Source organism: Buteo buteo, chromosome 12, assembly GCF_964188355.1.
Source record: "Buteo buteo chromosome 12, bButBut1.hap1.1, whole genome shotgun sequence".
Taxonomy (NCBI): domain Eukaryota; kingdom Metazoa; phylum Chordata; class Aves; order Accipitriformes; family Accipitridae; genus Buteo; species Buteo buteo.
The window spans coordinates 42,165,953-42,182,863 of record NC_134182.1 but is presented as its reverse complement, the minus strand read 5'-3'; the positions used below and the strand labels follow the sequence as shown (position 1 = coordinate 42,182,863).

At 70.3% G+C, this 16,911-nt stretch overlaps 4 protein-coding genes across 8 annotated transcripts; 1 reads left to right on the top strand and 3 right to left on the bottom strand.

Moving 5' to 3' along the window:
* The first annotated feature begins 3 nt into the window (after positions 1-3).
* Positions 4-2,393, top strand: LOC142038313 (metal transporter CNNM4-like). Of its 4 annotated transcripts, none has more exons than XM_075043646.1 (6): positions 4-464; positions 589-727; positions 955-1,051; positions 1,459-1,595; positions 1,732-1,827; positions 1,944-2,393. In XM_075043646.1, the coding sequence occupies exons 1-3, from the start codon at positions 281-283 to the stop codon at positions 989-991; spliced, it is 360 nt and encodes a 119-aa protein (XP_074899747.1). In that variant the 5' UTR covers positions 4-280; the 3' UTR covers positions 992-1,051; positions 1,459-1,595; positions 1,732-1,827; positions 1,944-2,393. The 4 variants fall into 4 exon arrangements, 3 of the variants coding, with proteins under 3 accessions (XP_074899747.1, XP_074899745.1, XP_074899744.1); XM_075043644.1 differs by having other exon boundaries at positions 1,147-1,595; XR_012652561.1 differs by having other exon boundaries at positions 4-727; positions 955-1,288.
* ANKRD39 (ankyrin repeat domain 39) lies at positions 2,256-3,422 on the bottom strand. Its single transcript, XM_075043642.1, has 4 exons — positions 3,179-3,422; positions 2,876-2,979; positions 2,589-2,792; positions 2,256-2,515 (listed from the first exon to the last, which is right to left on the bottom strand). Exons 1-4 carry the CDS (start codon positions 3,276-3,278, stop codon positions 2,378-2,380), a joined length of 546 nt encoding a protein of 181 aa, XP_074899743.1. The 5' UTR covers positions 3,279-3,422; the 3' UTR covers positions 2,256-2,377.
* Positions 3,423-3,630: 208 nt separating this feature from the next.
* On the bottom strand, positions 3,631-12,280 carry SEMA4C (semaphorin 4C). 2 transcript variants are annotated; one of them, XM_075043641.1, is made up of 15 exons: positions 12,188-12,280; positions 9,984-10,124; positions 8,650-8,798; positions 8,499-8,561; positions 8,288-8,386; positions 7,650-7,746; positions 7,448-7,564; positions 7,201-7,352; positions 6,924-7,099; positions 6,699-6,843; positions 6,395-6,617; positions 6,188-6,303; positions 5,935-6,092; positions 5,781-5,851; positions 3,631-5,675 (listed from the first exon to the last, which is right to left on the bottom strand). In XM_075043641.1, the coding sequence occupies exons 2-15, from the start codon at positions 10,093-10,095 to the stop codon at positions 4,849-4,851; spliced, it is 2,505 nt and encodes an 834-aa protein (XP_074899742.1). In that variant the 5' UTR covers positions 10,096-10,124; positions 12,188-12,280; the 3' UTR covers positions 3,631-4,848. The 2 variants fall into 2 exon arrangements, with proteins under 2 accessions (XP_074899742.1, XP_074899741.1); XM_075043640.1 differs by lacking the exon at positions 12,188-12,280 and having other exon boundaries at positions 9,984-12,137.
* Positions 12,281-12,432: 152 nt separating this feature from the next.
* FAM178B (family with sequence similarity 178 member B) lies at positions 12,433-16,776 on the bottom strand. The gene is made up of 15 exons (XM_075042129.1): positions 16,515-16,776; positions 15,554-15,939; positions 15,369-15,430; positions 15,160-15,270; positions 14,923-15,072; positions 14,716-14,821; positions 14,572-14,641; positions 14,369-14,489; positions 14,201-14,291; positions 13,820-13,996; positions 13,624-13,721; positions 13,141-13,231; positions 12,944-13,045; positions 12,781-12,858; positions 12,433-12,681 (listed from the first exon to the last, which is right to left on the bottom strand). The coding sequence occupies exons 1-15, from the start codon at positions 16,774-16,776 to the stop codon at positions 12,541-12,543; spliced, it is 2,046 nt and encodes a 681-aa protein (XP_074898230.1). The 3' UTR covers positions 12,433-12,540.
* Between the last annotated feature and the right edge of the window lie 135 nt (positions 16,777-16,911).

Genomic DNA, 16,911 nt, shown 5'->3' with positions numbered 1-16,911 from the left:
CGGGGAACGGCGGCGGGACGCTATGGCGGGCCGGGCGCTGCGCTGGGCCCGGGCACCGGCACCGGGCGCCCCTCACCTCCCCCGGGACAGGCCCTACCGGAGGCTTGAAGGCCACCGGGCGCCGCCATCACCATGGTGACAGGCCCCGGCACTGCGGCCTCTGGAGAAGCGTTTCTTACCGGAGACCGGCTGGACTCGACCACGGCGGCCGCCATCTTGTGGCAACGACCGGACCCGGCTGCCCGTCTACGCTCCAACCAGCTAAAGGTGCTCCGCGTCCATGACCTGGCGTTCGGAGCCTTGGGGACCGCACGCACACTCCCCCCCGGCCCCTTCGTCTTCACCCACCCCAAGCTGGACGTGCGGCACGGAGGATGTCTCCCCGTTGAGGAAGGCTGACGGTGCAGCCGCGGCGAAGCTCTCCACACAGCTCCCGCTGACGGCGCAGCGCTTCCCGGTGCGAGGTGAGCGCGGGCAGGAGCGGGCTGCCATCACCCTGCCCGCTGGGCTGAATGGAGGGTTCCCCGGGCACGGCGATTGCGGATTGCTCGGTGGCACCCGGGCCGATGCTGGCTGCTCTCCCCGTAGAGCTGGAGCTCTTCAGCCCTGTCCGCATCTCCGAGAAGGCCCTGCTGCGCTTGCTGAGCCCTCCTGGTGTCATTCAGGAGCTGAAGTTTGAGAACAACACTTCGTCCCAGAGCACTGCTACTTCATCCTCATCCTGCAGGTATGGTACCACCCACCACCAGCTGCGCAGGGACCCGGCCGTGGCAGGTCGGCCCCGTGTGTGTCCTCTCCTGCGTCCTGCCATGATGTCTGCACAGCACTGGGTGCTCTCTGCACTTGTCAGGGCACATTGAAGGGCGGCTGTGCTGGTGCTGCAGGCTGTCCCGTGCCGCGCAGGCTACAGGCAGCGCTCCCTTCTGCCTGCCTCAAGCTTCCCGCTCTCCACAGGGCCGCATGGAGGTGGAGATCAGGAAGGAGAGCCTGAAGTTTGAAAATGGAGCCTTCACCTGCTATGGTGTCTCCGCGCTGGCACCGCTACCTGCAGGTGAGAGCAGCCAGGAGGACCGGACCTCGCTCCCGGGGCAGCGCCGGACCCACTCGCCTGTTTTTTGGGGTGCAAAGGGAGATACTCTTTGGCAGCTTCTGGCTCTCTGACACCATCCACCGTGTACCCATCCCCGGCATCCGGAATCAGTAGCTGGGCTGTGCCAACTACGCCAGCTGCTCCTTGTACTGCCCCGACTACAGCATGCGGCTGCTCACCGACCTGCAGCTGGCCAAGGTAGGGGCTGGATCCGTCCCTCGGGGTCCTGCTAGGAGCCTGCCTCTGCCTCACCTGGCTTTTTGGGAGCGCCATGACCCATGCCGAGCTGCCTGCACGTCTCCTGCCATCCCCAAGCCTGCTGCCAGACCATGGCTGTGCCACGTGGTACTGACCCACTCTCTGCCCAGGTGATGCAGCCACGGTTATCTCGGTGCCCTTGCGGCTGCCGGGCCCCCAAATCCAGCCAAGTCGCCCAAGAGCATTGAGCCAAAAATTGTCCCCAGCAGCCAGCCCACGGTCCTGAGCCACCAGAACACCGCACCAGGTAGGGAGCCGGCACAGCAGCAGGACGGTGATGGCTGCCCCAGTAGACGTGCCCAACTGGGAACCATGCCCTGGGCATGGCTGGGGGGTTCTGGGGTGCTGGTGGGGCCACCTCCATCTCTGGTTCTTCTCGGCAGCGAGCAGATGATGCTGGACCACGGCATGGCAGGGCAGAGCGGCCACCAGGATGCCCAATTTGGGGTGCCCCCTGCGAGGCTCCCTCCTCCCCACACGTAAGTCACACATCTGTCTCTCACGTGTGTCTTGCCGCATTTCCCAGGCTTGGAGGCTAACCACCACCCCGGCACAGGCACCACGAGCTCAGTGGCTGCTGTTTTCTCTGCCGCAGGCGACCCCAAAGCATCCCAGGGGGAAGTGGAGAGCCAGGGCCGAAGCCCTTCTGCCTCCTCGGCGCTCCCGGCTGCTCACCGGGGTGGGAGCTGGTGGCCACAGTGTGAGTCCTGCAGCGTTTCCTGGTTCAACAAAACACAATTTTCCCCATTTTTAGTGTTTTTTGAGAAAATAAAAGCCACTGCAAGAGTGTGGGGTGTCTATGCCTCCCTCCTGGCAGTGGAAAAATAGTGCTGTGGCCCTCCTGCTGCTGCCAAGCCCCCCCACCAGTGGGTGAGCCCTGGCCCACGCCGGCACCCGGCGCACAGGACAGAGAGGCAGAGTCGGCGTTTGGTGCCAGGAGCTTTGTTTATCCATCGGCGACCGGGTCCGGTGGCACCGTGTCTCCCGTGGCACGGTGGCTCCGACTCTGCCAGCTCCGCCATGTCCCCCTCAGGTATCCAACAGGTCCCGCACCACCGGGTCGGCCACGTCGCGGGGTCGCCGACCCTTGGCGTCGCAGATGCCGGCCAAGGCCGGGCTGTGCCGCAGGAACAGGGCGCAGAGCTCCCGGTGGCCTTGCTCAGCCGCCTGCGGGTGACGCATCCGTCGTCGCCGGTGGCACGGCCGGAGAGGGGACAGGGGACATCCTACCGCCACCCACCTTGTGCAGGCTGGTACGGCCGTCCTCGTCGGTGGCAGCCGGGTCGGCGCCGTGGGCCAGCAAGAGCTGGGCGACGGCGAGGTGGCCGCAGTAGCTGGCGCGGTGCAGGGGGGTCGCACCCCCGGGCGTGCGGGCGTCACAGCGGGCGCCCCGCTGCAGCAGCAGCCGGCAGACCCCCAGGTGCCCGTTGCGGCTGGCGTAGTGCTGGAGGGGGTAGCAGAAGCAGGGGTGTGGGCGGGGGGGTCAGTCTGTCCCCCGTACCCCCCCGACCTGTTCCCACCCCGTACCAGGGCCGTGTACCCCGCCAGGTCGGGCTGGCTGGGCTCCCCCCGCCGCTCCAGCAGCTGCAGCACCCGGGGCTCGTCCCCATCCCGCGCCGCCGACCAGATCCCTGCGGGGACACACACACACGGGGACACGGCGTTAGGCAGGGAAGGACACCCCCCTCCCCACCCGTGTCCTGCCCGTACCCCCGGTCCGGCCCATCGCCCCCCCGATCCCTTCACGCACCCCCGTGCCCTGCCCCTGCCCCTACCCACACCCCTGCCCCCGGTCCCGGGTGTGTTTTTCCCCCCCCCCCCAACCCCGACCCCGCTCGAAGTCCATCTCGGGCAGGCTCTGGTGCACGCTGGGCACCGCCACCCGCGACGGGCAGCAGGGACCGGGCGGCGAACGGCGACCCGCCGCCATCGCCCGGGCCGGGATGGGCCGAGCGGGACCGAGGGAAGACGGGAAGGGCCGAAGGGAACCGAGGGGAGCCGAAGGGAACCGAACGGCGACGAAGGGAGCCGAACGGAGCCGAACGGCGCCGCTCTCCGAGCGCTAGGGCCGCCGCCAGGGGGCGCCGCCATGGCTGAGCGCTGCCCGCGCTGTGCCCCCCACACACACAGCGGGGGGGGGGGCCGGGGCTCACCCACCCCCCCCAGCTATGGGGGGGCCCAGGCCTCCCCCCCCCCCCCCCGCTATGGGGTCCCTGGGGATCACCCACACACACTTATGGGAGGCCCGGGCCTTCCCTCCCCACCGCCCCCAGCTGTGGGGTACCCAAGCCTCAACCCGCCCCCCCCCCCCAGCTATTAGGGGCCCAGGGCTCAGCCCCCCCCCCAGCTCCAGGGGGGGCTCAGGGTTCCCCAGCTCCGCTTCCCACGCCCCGGCAACCCCTGGCCCCGCTCCCAGGTTCCCCCCCCCACCAGCTTCCCGGCAGGGCCTCCCTGGGGACACGCACACCCCCCCCAACCTGCCCCTCTCTGACCCCCGGCATCCGGGGGGGGGCACGGGCATGAGGCCAGGCCTCAGGCCCCGGGGGGGGGGGGGCGGCCGGTTCCCCCCCCCACTGCCCTGGGAACGGCGCCGCGATGCCCTTTTATAGCCCCGAGTGCGGCCTTTTTCCATGAGCTCAGCGGCCGGGGGGGCCCCAGCACCCTTCCCGCACCCCCCCAGCCAGCACCGGACACGGCCCCCGTGGGCTTTGCTTTCAATATAGAATTATTTTTTTTTACTCCTTTTTATTATTAATATAAAAATACTCACGTATTTACAGCAAATAAATATATTTCAGTAACAAATAAATTACACTGGGGGGGGGAGGTGTTATACAAAAGGGGCCCAGGCGGGCGGCGTGCAAGGGGGGGTGGCAGGCGGGTGGGGGGGGGTATTTACAACCAGGGCCGAGGGGGTACGAAGCCCTGGGGGGGCCAAGGGAGGGGTAGGGGCATTAGAAAAGTTCTCAGGAAGAAAAACCCGATCGGTTCTTAAATCGTCCCAAAAAAACATCCTGCGGCCACCACCCGGGGCAGGACGCGGTGCCCGGGGGCGGGTGGGGGGGGCTCGGTGGTGCCCGGGTGGGGGGCTCAGCGGTCCCCAAGGCCGGTGGCAGTCCCCGAGGTCCATCCCTTGCCCAGGACATGGTACCGAAGGCGGACGCGGTGACCAAGAGCAGCTCCGGTGCCGAAGACGGGTTGCCGGTGCCCCAAACGTGTGACGTGGTGCCGGTGCCACGGCCCCAAGGCGGGTGCCGGGGCGGCAGTCCCCAAAACGGGTACCGGCACTGGGGCGGCAGTCCCGTCCCCAAGACGGGTGCCGGCACCGGCATCCCCGCAACGGGTGCCGGCGCCCGCGCCGCAGCCCCAAGTCGGGTGCTGGCGCCGAGGCGGTGGTCCCCGCGGTGGGTGCCGGCACCGGGGTCCCCGCGGCGGGTGCCGGGCCGGGCCCTGAGGTAGGTACGGCTGCTCGGCGGCGGGGAAGCCGCCCCACCGGCGGCTCAGACCGACGATTCTTCGGGGTTGGAGTCGGGCAGGGGCTGGCGCTGCTGCAGCTTGCGCCGCAGCTCCTCGGCCAAATCGGCGCAGGGCGGCCGCTCTTCGGCGCCCAGCGCCAGGCGAATGTAGCCGTTGGAGGAGGAACCGCGCAGGGGGCCCAGGTGGATGCGGGTGGGCGAGTGGAGGGGCTGCCCGGGAATGGCGTTGGGCGGTGAGGCGGCGCCGGGGGGGCCGCCGTTGCGGCAGGTGGCGTGACCCGGCACGATTTTGAGCGAGCCGTCCGAGTAGTAGTAGCTGGCCGGGTCCCAGAGCTTCTCGTCCGAGTCGGAGGCGGCGCTGGGCACGAAGCGGGGACTGGGGGGCTCCTTGGGCAGCTCGATGGGGTACACCAGGGTGCTCTCGATGGCTTTGGCGCCTTTGCCCAGCTCCTCCCGCAACCGCCGCCAAAGCGAGAACACCACCAGCACCAGCACCAGGCACAGGGCGCCCAGGCACACCGCCACCACCCACACCAGCCCCAGGCTCTCCAGCGGCGCCCGCGTCTCCAGCGGCACCCCGGGGCCGGCCAACACCGCCACCTGGTACACCTCGCCGCCCAAACGGGCGCCCTGTTCCTCCGAAAAGCAACGGTACGTGCCGCTGTGCTGCGCTCCGGCTCCCGGCACCACCAGAGCCCGCAGGCGGGCGTCGTGCAGCACCAGCGCCTGCTCGGCCGCCAGCGCCCGGCCCTCGAAGGTCCACAGTGCCTGCGCCAGGTTGGAGCCCAAACGGCACGTCAGCACCAGGTCGGTGCCCGCCACCACCGTCACGTTTTTGGGGGTGATGGGCCCTGCGGGAGAGGGGACCGAGTCAGGAGGGGAAGTGTAAAGGGGGGGTGGTGCATGGCTTCCCCCTCTCCTGGCTCCACGCAGCACCGGCGGGGGGGGTGTCTTACCTTGCTTGGCCACCTGCGGCAGGGTACAGGCACGGGTGTCGGAGCTCAGCACGTCCTGGACCAGCTGGGACCTGCGGAAGGAGGCGGCGGAGGTGAGGGGGGGACCCCGTGCTGCGGCGGGGTGTCCCCCCCCCTCCCCAGGAAACCCACTTACCCGTTGAGGCCGTCGGTGCGGACGCAGAGGCTGGCGTTGCGGCTCCAGGCGCAGTAGGGATCCCGGGCAAGGACGCAGTCCGTGCACGACTGGTAGCGGCCGCAGTCGGCCAGGGGCAACTGGGCCACCTGGAAACGGGAGCCGGCGAAGAGCAGCTTCTGCGAGGGCAGGGAAAATGGGTGAGGTGACACGGCGAGGTGACACCAGGAGGTGACACCCCGGGCGCCAGCCCCTTCCCCGTGGCACCGCTCACCTTCCGACCGGCAAGGACCAGGCTCTCCACGGGCTGCGCCGGCTCGAAAACCTGCAGCTCCTCGACCAGATGGACGCGAGTGCCCAGGTTCAGCGCCTTGTGCACCCAGCCGTCACCTACGGGTCACAGCAGGCGGTGAGGGACGTCCCCATGCCAGGAGCCCTCTGCGCTCCCCTCCCCAGCTTCCCCCCCAACCCCGGCGGGTACCTGTGCCAATGAAGAGCACCTCATAGATGGTGCCGTCCAGCCCGGGCACTCGGTCTACCACCAGCTGGGTGAAGTTGGCGTCTTTCTTGAGGAGAAGCGGGCGCCCATGGTGAGGCAGGATGGGCTCATCCATCAGTGGGTGCTTCTTGGCGAAGTTGAGGGTGTTGTCAGGCAGCTCGAGGGAGCTGGCGAAGCCGTTCCGGCGGTGCCAGTCGGTGATGCACTGGGGAAGGAAGGCACTGTCAGCTGCGCGGCCAGATCCCGCGCCCTCTTCTACCCTCCCACCCCCGGTGCCAGCACTCACCGCACCAGGACGGGGGCTCGGCACCTCATCCGAGTACCGGCCCCACTTCTGCGCCTGCTCCCGGTATTCCTTGTAGGGCCCCTCAAACGCCTTCTTCACCTCCAGGATGTGGTACTGGCAAATAGCCGAGACATCCACGTCCCCCCTGCACGGGGTGGAGAAGGTTTTTAGGGGGAGCCACCAGTCACGGGGAACCCCAGGGCTGCCACGTCCCCGTGCACTCACCAGCGGGCCTGGAAGACCCCAAAAAAGGTGGTGTCCTGCCAATCGGCCCCCGGCAGGGTGAAGACAGCCTGGAGGCGGTTGAAGTGTAGCTGCTGCTCGGGCGCCGAGCACACCAAGCGAGCCTTCAGGAAGGTCGTCCACTTCTTCTGCAGCGTGCGGGCACCGCCGACGTCCCCCTGGGCACCCAGCCGGCATCAAGACAGGGCCACCGCGCTCACCGGCAGAGCGAAGCCACGCCGGGACAGCGTCCCCGGCACGGATCGTCCCCTCCCCGTACCTTGCAGACCCGCGCCACACGGGCCACCACCTGCTCCGCGTAGCAGTCGTATTCCACTGCCCGCTCGCTGAAGAAGAAGTAAACCTTGTCGTCATCCCCGGTGCTGCTGGCCGCGCTCTCCTGCACGTAAGCTGAAGCCACGAAGTGGGGCTCTGCAGAGGAGGGGGGGCGGAAAGGGGAGGATAACGCTGTGCCGGGGGGGGCAGTGGTGCCCGCATCGTGTCCCCCCACGTCCCCCCGCCCCTACCGTTCAGCCAGGAGGTGAGATACTCTGTCTTCATGGAGTAGTGGGGGCCCAGGTTGCGGAGGATGACAGGCTCCGTGCCCAGAAAGTTGTTGAATGTGGCCGAGTACAGCTCCCCATCTGTGAGACAAGGGTTTAGGGAGGGGGCTGGGGGGTGCAGCGGGCACCCCTCCAACCCCAGCGGGTGCCCGGCGCTGCCACCTACCCACGATGAGGCCAGTGTGTCCCTTGGTGGGGTCGTACGGACACTTCCCCTTGCCGTCCTCAAAAGCCACTTGGTCCAGGGTGAAGCCAGACAGTTCCTGTGGAGCACGGGAGTGGGCGGGGGTCCCGACCTCCTCCCTGATTCATGTCCCCCCACACCCAGACCAGCCCCAGGCACAGGGACACCCCCCAGATGACCCTTCTGGGGACAGGGACACCCCTGGATCATGCTCCTGGGCACAGAGACACCCCCCAGATGACCCTTCTGGGGACCCCTGGATGACCCCTGATGGGGACAAAGACACCCCTAAATGATGCTCCCAGGGACAGGGACACTCCCCAGTGACCCCCCTGGGCACAGGGGCACCCCGGATGACCCTCCTGTGGACAGAGACACCCCCCCAGATGACCCCACTGGGCACAGGGACACCCCTTAACAATCTCCAAGGGGACAGGGGACAACCCCGGACCACCCTCACAGGAACAAGGCCACCCCTGAATGACACCCCTAGGGACGAGGACACCCCTAGATGATGCTCCTGAGGCCGGGGACTGCCCTGGACCTCATCCCCAGGGGCAGGGGGGGTGAACCAGGGCCTGACAGGTTTTGGGGGGGCCCCCCCCGGGGGCCGCACTCACGATGTAGGTGCACTTGGGCTGGAAGGCGTAGGTGCCGCAGGCGTAGAGGTGAGAGCTGTTGTAGCTCTGCAGGAAGCGCACATAGTTGAAGCAATCGGTCTGGGGGGGGGTGGAAAAGCAGCCGGTTAAGGGGGTGGGAGCAGAGGGGGGGGACACACACCAGGGTGCCCTTTAACCCCCCCACTGTGGCCACGGCACCCATGCCCCCCACCTGGTTATTCTTGCCCTTCTGGATGCACTCGGCTTTCTTGTCCACGGGGGCTTCCCAGGAGATCTGGGGACAGAATTAAGAGTCAGTGGGCTGGAAACAACTGCCCCCCCCCGCAAATATTTCTCCCTCTGGGGGTCCCCTGGGACCTCACCGCCGCCTTGAGCTCCACGGTGCCGGTGGCCAGGGCGAAGACGGCCTCGCGGGCGCCCACGTAGAGCAGCGCCTCGGCCTCGTCCAGCGTCAGCGTCAGGTAGTGCGAGACCCCCCCCTGCGAGAAGCGCTTGGCCACGTCCTTCAGCTCTGCGGGGTTTGGGGAGGGGGACATGGGGGGGGGACATCAGGGCGAGGCCACCATCGGCCCCACGATCCATCCCTCCCAGGGCGGGCACCACTGGCACCCCCAGGGCACCAGCAGCCCCCCCCCCCAACTGCACCCCACTGCCGGAAGCCCCCCGGCCCCGGCACCGCACAAAGGGCTCTTTGTCACCGGAGCAGGCGCTGGCAGCGCCGGACGAACACAGCGGCCTTTGGCGAGACCCCGCGCCCCCGTGCCCCCCCTGCCCGCCCCCAGGCCCCGCAGAAAGGCCCCATTGACGGGGGAGACGCCAGGGCCCCCGGGCAGGGATGGGGACGCAGGGCTGGCACGGCATGGGGACGGCACGGGGACGGCACGGGGACGCGGGGCGCTGGCATGGCCAAGGGATGGGGGTCTCGGGCGCGGACACGGGACAGGGGACACGGCAGGGGGACGGTGGCACAGTGCAGGAGCAGAGGACGTGGGGCACTGCCACCGCAGAGGGACAGGGGAATGGGGCAAGGGATGGGGACACAGGGCACAGCAAAGGGACAGGGACGCCAGTGCTGGCATGGCAGGGGGATAGGGACACGGCGCACAGCACAGATGGGGACACAGGGTGCTGGCACAAGACAGGGACACGGAGGGTGCTGGCACGGCTAAAGGATGGCACCTCAGGGTGCCGGCACGGCAAAGGGCTGGGGACGGGGGCGATGGCAGGGCACGGGGACAGGGGACGCGGCAGAGGGCTGGGGACAGGGGTTACGGCAGGGCACGGGGACAGGGGACGCGCCGGAGGGCTGGGCACGGCGGCGATGGCAGGGCGATGGCAGGGCACGGGGACAGAGGACGCGGCAGAGGGCTGGGGATGGCGGCGATGGCAGGAGACCCCGGGCGCTGGCACAGCACAGGGACACGGGGCGGCGTCCCTGCGTGTCCCTGCTCTGCTCTCGCAGAACCCCCAGTTTTGGGGCCACCAACCTGGGGTGGGGGGGGCGGGGAGTCCCCACAGTGCTGACAAGCTGGCGGGGGGACAAAAGCTGCCCGAGGTGGGGACGACGACAGCCACCAGAGCGTCACCCCGGTGCCGGCGAGGGACGGGATCGATGCGCCCACCCGCCGTGCCTCAGTTTCCCCGACCTGCTCCCCTCTCCCTGGGGACCCCTGGGGGGGACGGACACGGTACTCACCCGCGTATGGGACGGTTTTTCGGGGCACGGCGCTCCACGAGGACCCCGGGGTGGCGGCAGCGGTGGCGAGGGCCAGCAGCGAGGCGAGGGCCAGGAGCCGGTGGGGGGCCATGGTGCCGGGGAGGGGGGGGGACGCACGGCCTGGTGGGGTGGGGGGGGAGGGACACGCCCGTCCCCCGTTAGGGTTACGGGGCATCGACTCCAGCGGAGACGGCATCACGCGGGCGGCGTGGGGACAAGGCGGGCATTGAGGGCCGCGCGTCACGAGGCCGAGGGCACCCCACGCAGCGGAGTTGGGGGGGGACACTCGCGGGTCCCTGATTTGCTGCCCCCCCCCCGCCTCACCGCTGTCCCTCCTCCGGCCGTGACGAGTCACCGGGGGGGATCCACGGAGAAGGAAACGGGCCCTTCCGCTTCCCACCCCACCCGGGCGGCCACCGCCTCACCCGCGTCCTGCCCTGGGGCCCCCCGGTGTCCTGGGGCGGGTGCCCCCCGCTGTCGTTCCCCCCCACCCTCAAGCCGGGCAGGATGCGACCGGGCGAGCGGGCGGCCGGGAATTGTTCTGCCCTGCTCTGCGGGAAGCAGGAAGCCGGGGGGGGAGTCCGGGGGGGGCCCTGCGCCGGCTGGGGAAGGATTTCCGGGAGGGTGGGGGGCCGGGAACGGGTCCCCCGCAGGCGTGGGAATGGGGGACGCCCCGGCGAGGCTGCCCGTGGAGGTGGGGGGGGCTGCAGGCAGGGGCCTGCCGGTGCCACGGGCACGGCTGGGGTGCCACGGGGACAGCTGGTGTGCCATGCATGTGGCCAGCGTGTCGCAGGCATGGTCAGGGTGCCACGGGCACGGTCAGGATGCCACGGGCACAGCCGGGGTGCCACGGGCACGGCCAGGATGCCACCGGCACGGCCAGGGTGCCACGGGGACAGCTGGTGTGCCATGCACATGGGCAGTGCGTCGCAGGCATGGTCGGGGTGCCATGGATGCAGCTGGGGTGCCACGGGCACAGCCGGGATGCCACGGGCACGGTCAGGGTGCCACGGGCACGGCCAGGATACCACGGGCACGGCCAGGATGCCACGGGCACGGTCAGGGTGCCACAGGGACAGCTGGTGTGCCATGCACATGGGCAGCACATCGCAGGCATGTTCAGGGTGCCATGGGTGCAGCTGGGGTGCCACGGGCACGGTCAGGGTGCCACGGGCACAGCCGGGGTGCCATGGTCATGCCCAGTGTCCCATGGGCACAGTCAAGGTGCCACAGGCACAGCTGGGGTGCCACAGACATGGCCAGGGTGCCACGGGCACAGCTGGGGTGCGACGGTCATGGCCAGGCTGCCATGGGCATGGTCGAGGTGCCACAGGCACGGTTGGGGTGTCATGGTCATGGTGCCATGGGCACAGCTGGGGTGCCACGGGCACAGCCGGGGTGCCACGGGCACCGTCGGGGTATCACGGGCATGGCCGGGGTGCCACGGGCATGGTCGGGGTGCCACGAGGACAGCTGATGTGCCACGGTCACGGCCAGGGTGCCACGGGCACTGTTGGGGTGCCACGGTCACGGCCCCGGGGACAAAAGCACGGCCGGGGTGCCGCGGGCGCAGCCGGGGTGCCAAAAGCAGGGACAGTCACCATCAGGGTCCCCCGGGCACGGCCGGGGTGCCACGGGCAGGACGGGGTCCCCGGGGTCCCCGCTTTCGGTGCCGGATGTCCGGGGGTCCCGTGGGGGGGCCGGGCTGCCGCGACCCCGCCATCCCGGGGGGTGGGGGGGGGAATTACCCCCGCGGCGACGTACCTCCCCGCGGGACGAGCCCACCCGGTGTCCGCGGGTGGGGGCAACCTCCCCGCCGCGCCCCGCTGCCCCGCGCGTGGGGGCCGGCACCGGCCGCCTGTACCGACGGGGCGGGGTGGGGTGTGGGGGGGGAAGCGGTGCAGCGACGGATCGGGGCGGCCGCCGTTACCGGAGGGGGGGGGGGGTGTCCGTCCCCCACAGCAGCGCGGGGTGGGGCGCGACGCCGCCGGGGGGTGCCGGTCCCGATCGCCGGTACCGGGAGGAACAAAGCGCCTCCCCCTCCTCCCCCCGCCCCCGCGGCTCCGCCACAACAATACCGGGGCGGGGCGGGGCGGGGGGGGGCCGGGCCGGGCCCGGCGGGGGCGGAGGCGGCGGGGGGGTGCGTGGGGAGGGGGGGGTGTGGGGGCGAGGCCCGCACTCACCTCGGGGCGCGGGGCGGGCGGCCCGGCCGGGGCGGCGGGAGGCGGCGGCAGCGGCGGCGGGTCGGGGCGGCGGCGGGTGCGCGCCGCGCGGCTCCGCTCGGCCCCGCCCCGGCCCTGACGTCACGGCCGGGGGGTTCGGCTCGGCTCGGCTCCGCTCGGCTCCGCTCGGGTCAGCCCGGCCCCGCCGGAGCCGGTCCGCGCCCGGCCCGCCCGAACGGGGGCTCTAACCCCCCCCCCCCCGCCCCCGCCGCCGTTTCGGGGCGCCAGCGGCCACCGAGGCCGCCCACCCCAACAGCCCGGCAGGCGCGGGAGGAGCTGCGGGCGTTTATTGGGGACCCCGGGCCCCCCCAGCCCTAGGCCAGCATCTCCTGCCACTTGACGTAGAGGAGGGCGGCCAGGCCCTTGAGCTGGGTTCGGAAGAGGAGCCCGCTGCCCTCGCGCAGCCCCCTCCCAAAATGCTGGTCCAGCTGGGCGCAGAGCTGCTCCAGGTGACCCTGTGGGGACAGGCAGCAAGAGGGGGGGGTCAGGGACACGGTGGACCCCCCCCCACACCCCACCATAGGTCCCCCCCCTACCCAGGGCCCGGTGCTCACCCGCTGCTCGGCCGGCGGGTGCTCGGAGCCCACCACGTTGCTGGCGAGGAGGAGGAGGCTGTAGCTCAGGTAGCAAGCCTGCGGGTGGGAGCGGGCACGGGGGCTCACCGAAAGGGGCGCGGGGCACCCCCGGAACCCATTTTCCATCGAGGGGAGCACCCACCTCCTGGTCGGCGTCCTCCGGCTCCTCCAGGTCCCCGGCGAGCACCAGACGTCGTAGGGTATCCGGCTGCGCCAGCACCAGGAACCGGCCCAGCGCCTGCAGCTTGGGGGAAAGCGGGTGTCAGGGCGCCCGCACCCCGTGCCAGAGCTCACGGTGGGCGCCGGAGCCTGGGCACGGTCCCGCCTCGGCGCACCCACCTCTGCGTGCGCCCCGGGAGGCGGCACGGTGCCCGGCGGCTCCCTCAGCAGCCGGGCCATGGCGTGAAGGCTCAGGTGCCGGCGAAGATCCCTGGGAAGAAGGGGAAGAGTGTGAGGGAGGGTCCGGCACGTGCCCGCGTGCCCGTCCCCGCCTCTGCGCCTGTCACCGCCATCCCCCGGTGCCGTCCGCGCAGCGCCGGCGTGGCCCCGGTGCCCTCCGGACACCCGTGGCGAGGGGCGGTGGTGCCGGCAGCCGGATCCTGCCCGCTTTGTGCCTGCGCAACCGTCTGGAATAAAGGAATTAGAGGCAGACGCATCCCAGCCCGCCCGGCCCTGGCACGGTGCCGCGGGGCCGTGCCAGCTCCCGCCGGGCTCCCCGTCACCAATCCGCGGGGCGCGGGTGGCACGGGATGCCTGGCAGGCCATCGCTGCCAGCCCTGCCTGGCATCCCACCCGATTGCGGCGCTGCAGGCAGGGACGTACCTGCCCCTGCTCGTGAGGTCTGGCAGCAGCCGCATGAGGGCAACCAGGTTGTGGTGGTGCCGGGAAAGCTGGCAGAGGGACAGGCAGAGGGCTGGCAGCTGGGGAGAGAGGGAAACGCTGCGGGCAGAGCCCTCAGGGAGGGGTGCGGAGGGTGGGCACGGGGCAAAGGGATCCCCCCCCCCCCCGCCCTGGGTACCTGCTCCTGCCAGTCCCGGATGCCCTCCAGCAGGCAGTGCAGGAGGTGCTGCAGTTCGGGCAGGGGCTGGCAGCGGAGCGCCCGGTCGAGGCCGAGGAAGGAGAGGAGGGTGATGAGAGTCAGGCGGGCACTGTCGGCATAGCGGCACGGCTGGGTGACCACGCACAGCGCCAAGAACTGGAGGGGGAAGGTGGCGTGTCACCGAGGAGCCCTTGAAACCCACCGTGGGGATGTCCCCACCAGGGCAGGGACAAGGCTGGCACAGCCGGTGGCAGCCCCAGCAGGTGCCCCTCCAGAAGCTGGCATCAGCGCTGTCCACCCAATTAGCAGGGCAGAGATAATGAAGGCGCAACACCGCCGGTGCAGGCAGCTGGCTCCCACCTTGCAGATGTCACCAAGCTGTGTCACCAGGGCCAGCATGCTGGTGGCATCGGGGCTCGCCTGTCTCGGGGAGCAGGATGGATCCAGGTTCCTGGAAGGAGCAGAAGGGGTTGGCAGGGGGGCTGGCAGGGTGGGCAGCACCCTCCTGCCCACCGTACCGGCGCTCACCTCCTCTCCGTGGGGCACAGCTCGGGGGGCAGCAGGCGCTGGCGGCGCAGGGGACTCAGGTCAGCGCCGAGACGGGTGAAAGCCCAACCGATCTCCTGCACCGTGGGGCACCAGGGCTCACCTGCAGGCAAGGGGACGGTGAGAGCGGGCAGGGATTTGGGGGGCACCCTGGTGAGGCAGCCCCACACCCACCCCGCGCTCACCCCCAGTGCTCAGCCAGATCTCCCACAGCGCCTGGGAAGCATTGGTTGTGTCCGGGCAGAGGGTCATCAGCTGCCGAAACAAAGAAGGGGTGACCGGGGTGTCACCGCGGGAGGAGGGGGCACCCTCTTGCGACGGTGGCTTACCTGGAAGAGCCAGCGCAGGACGGGCAGCGGGCAGGTGGGTGCGCAGCGGTAGAGCAGGCTGAGGCCCCCGTTGCGGACAAAAGTTGCCTGGCAGGCAGGTGAGTTGCTGGGGGAGGGACGGGGGGGTGAGCGGGGCTCTGCCCGTGTCCCCTGTCCCCCCCGTCTTCACCCCAGTACGTCCTGCCCACCCCCCTGCCCAGCACTCACCAGAGGAAGGACCCCTCCAACACGCTCTGAGGCTGCAGCCCCTGGGTGTCCAGGGTGGGTGCTGGTGCCGGGTGGGCGCAGAAAACGGGCTCCCCGGGGTGGACGGCAGGGATGAATCTGGGTTTCATGGTGAAGCGGGCCAGGAGATCCCTGCGGGCGGGAGGACAGCGTCAGGTGGGGAGCGGGCACCATGCGGACCCCCCTAACCCTCCACCCGGGCACAGCTGGCAGGGGTACCTGTACTCCTCGGGCAGCTGGGTGTCCTCGTCTGTGGACTCGGAGGCACTGGCGTCATCCGCGTGCACCCGGGCCAGGCTGGCCTGCAGCATGGCTGCCTGGCTCTGCTCCCTGGTGCGGGGGCGGTTAGGGCAGGGGAAGAGCACCCCAGGATGCCCAGCACAGCCCCCATGCCCGCTCCCGTGCCCAGGGTGGGGTACCAGCCTTACCTCTTCTCCTGGATCAGTGAATCCAGGCTGTTGGCAAGCAGATCCGTCTGTGGGCACACAACCTGGCCAACAGAGCAAGGGAACAGTGAGTTTTCAGCAGGTACCAACCACAACACCCAGCAGGCGCCGAGAAGCCCCCAAGGACCCCCTGATGCCGGGGCACCCACCCTCAGGCAGTGACCTACCTGCTGGTGGTCCGCAGAGCTCAGGGGCTCATCCCCTGCTAGCAGCATATCCTTCAGTGGGATCAGGTCATCGTCCTCACTGTCTGTGGGGGACGCCGTCCCCCCCATCGTGTCCGGCAGATGCCCCCCAAAGCTCCTGCCTGCCTGCTGCAGCACTGTTCCGGCTGCAGGGCGCTGCCCATGGTTGGCCTCACCCCCCAGGGACCTTGCAGTTGCCTCTGGCAGCACAGGGACATGCCCGGAACTGTCTGGTGCCACCTGGCATCCTGGGGAGCCCTGGCTGGCTACATCCTGCCGGTTGGCATGGGGCTGAGCGGGGCCAGGAGGCTGCTGCCCTCTGCTCACCCGTTTCCTGGCGCCAGGAGACTTCTTGGGGCGCTGGGGAGCTGTGGGGACAGCACAGAGGTCACCACAGATCCCCTTGGGGCTCAGGGAGAGCCGTGGGGACAATGTGGCAGTGACCAGGGGCCCCCTTGGGGCAGGGGGAGGGCCATGGGGACAATGCAGGGGTGACCAAGCCTCCCACCCCTCCCTGGGGCATGGGGGCTGTGGGGGCAACCCAGGGGTGACCAGGTCCCTGCCTTGGGGTGCCAGGGGACTGTGGGGACAATGCAGGTGACCAGGGCCCCCCTTGGGGCACAGGGAGGGCTGTGAGAGCAATGTGGGGGTGACTGGGGGCTCCCTTGGGGCACAGGGAGGGCTGTGGGGACAACACAGAGGTGACCAGGGCCCTCCTTGAGATGCCAGGGAACTGTGGGGACAATGCAGGTGACCAGGGGCCCCCTTGGGGCACAGGGAGGACTGTAAGGACAACGCAGGGGTGACCGGGCCACCCCCCCTTGAGGCATGGGGTCTGTGGGGACAACGTGGGGGTGACCAGGGTCCCCCTTGGGGCACTGTGGGGTCCACAGGAAGGTCACGGCTCCCCTCACACCGGTCCCCGGCACCGGGCCACGCTCACCTCGTGCCCTGCCGGCGCCCCGTGGGCGGTGGGAGACCCGGGGAGGGCTGTTGGCGGGCGGGGGGCCGGGGGAGCAGGGCTCCAACAGGCCGGGGGGCGGCGGGGCGACGGGGCGGCCCACCCGGAGGTTCTTGAGGGCACGGAGCTGCTGGTAGCGCTGGAGGCTGGCCTGGAAGCCATAGCTGAAGAGCCCCGAGCGGGGTATGCGGGTGGAGGAGAGGGGGATCTGGTACCAGCGCAGCCCCTCGGGGTGGGGGGCCATGGCCGGGCCCGGCGCCCCTCAGGGGAGACCCCGAAATGGCGGCGGAGCGCCCGCCATGGGGACGTGGGGCGGGGCTGTGAGAAAAAGGCGGGGCTTACGCTGGGGAGAGCCAATAGGAGGCGGGCGGGCCCGGAG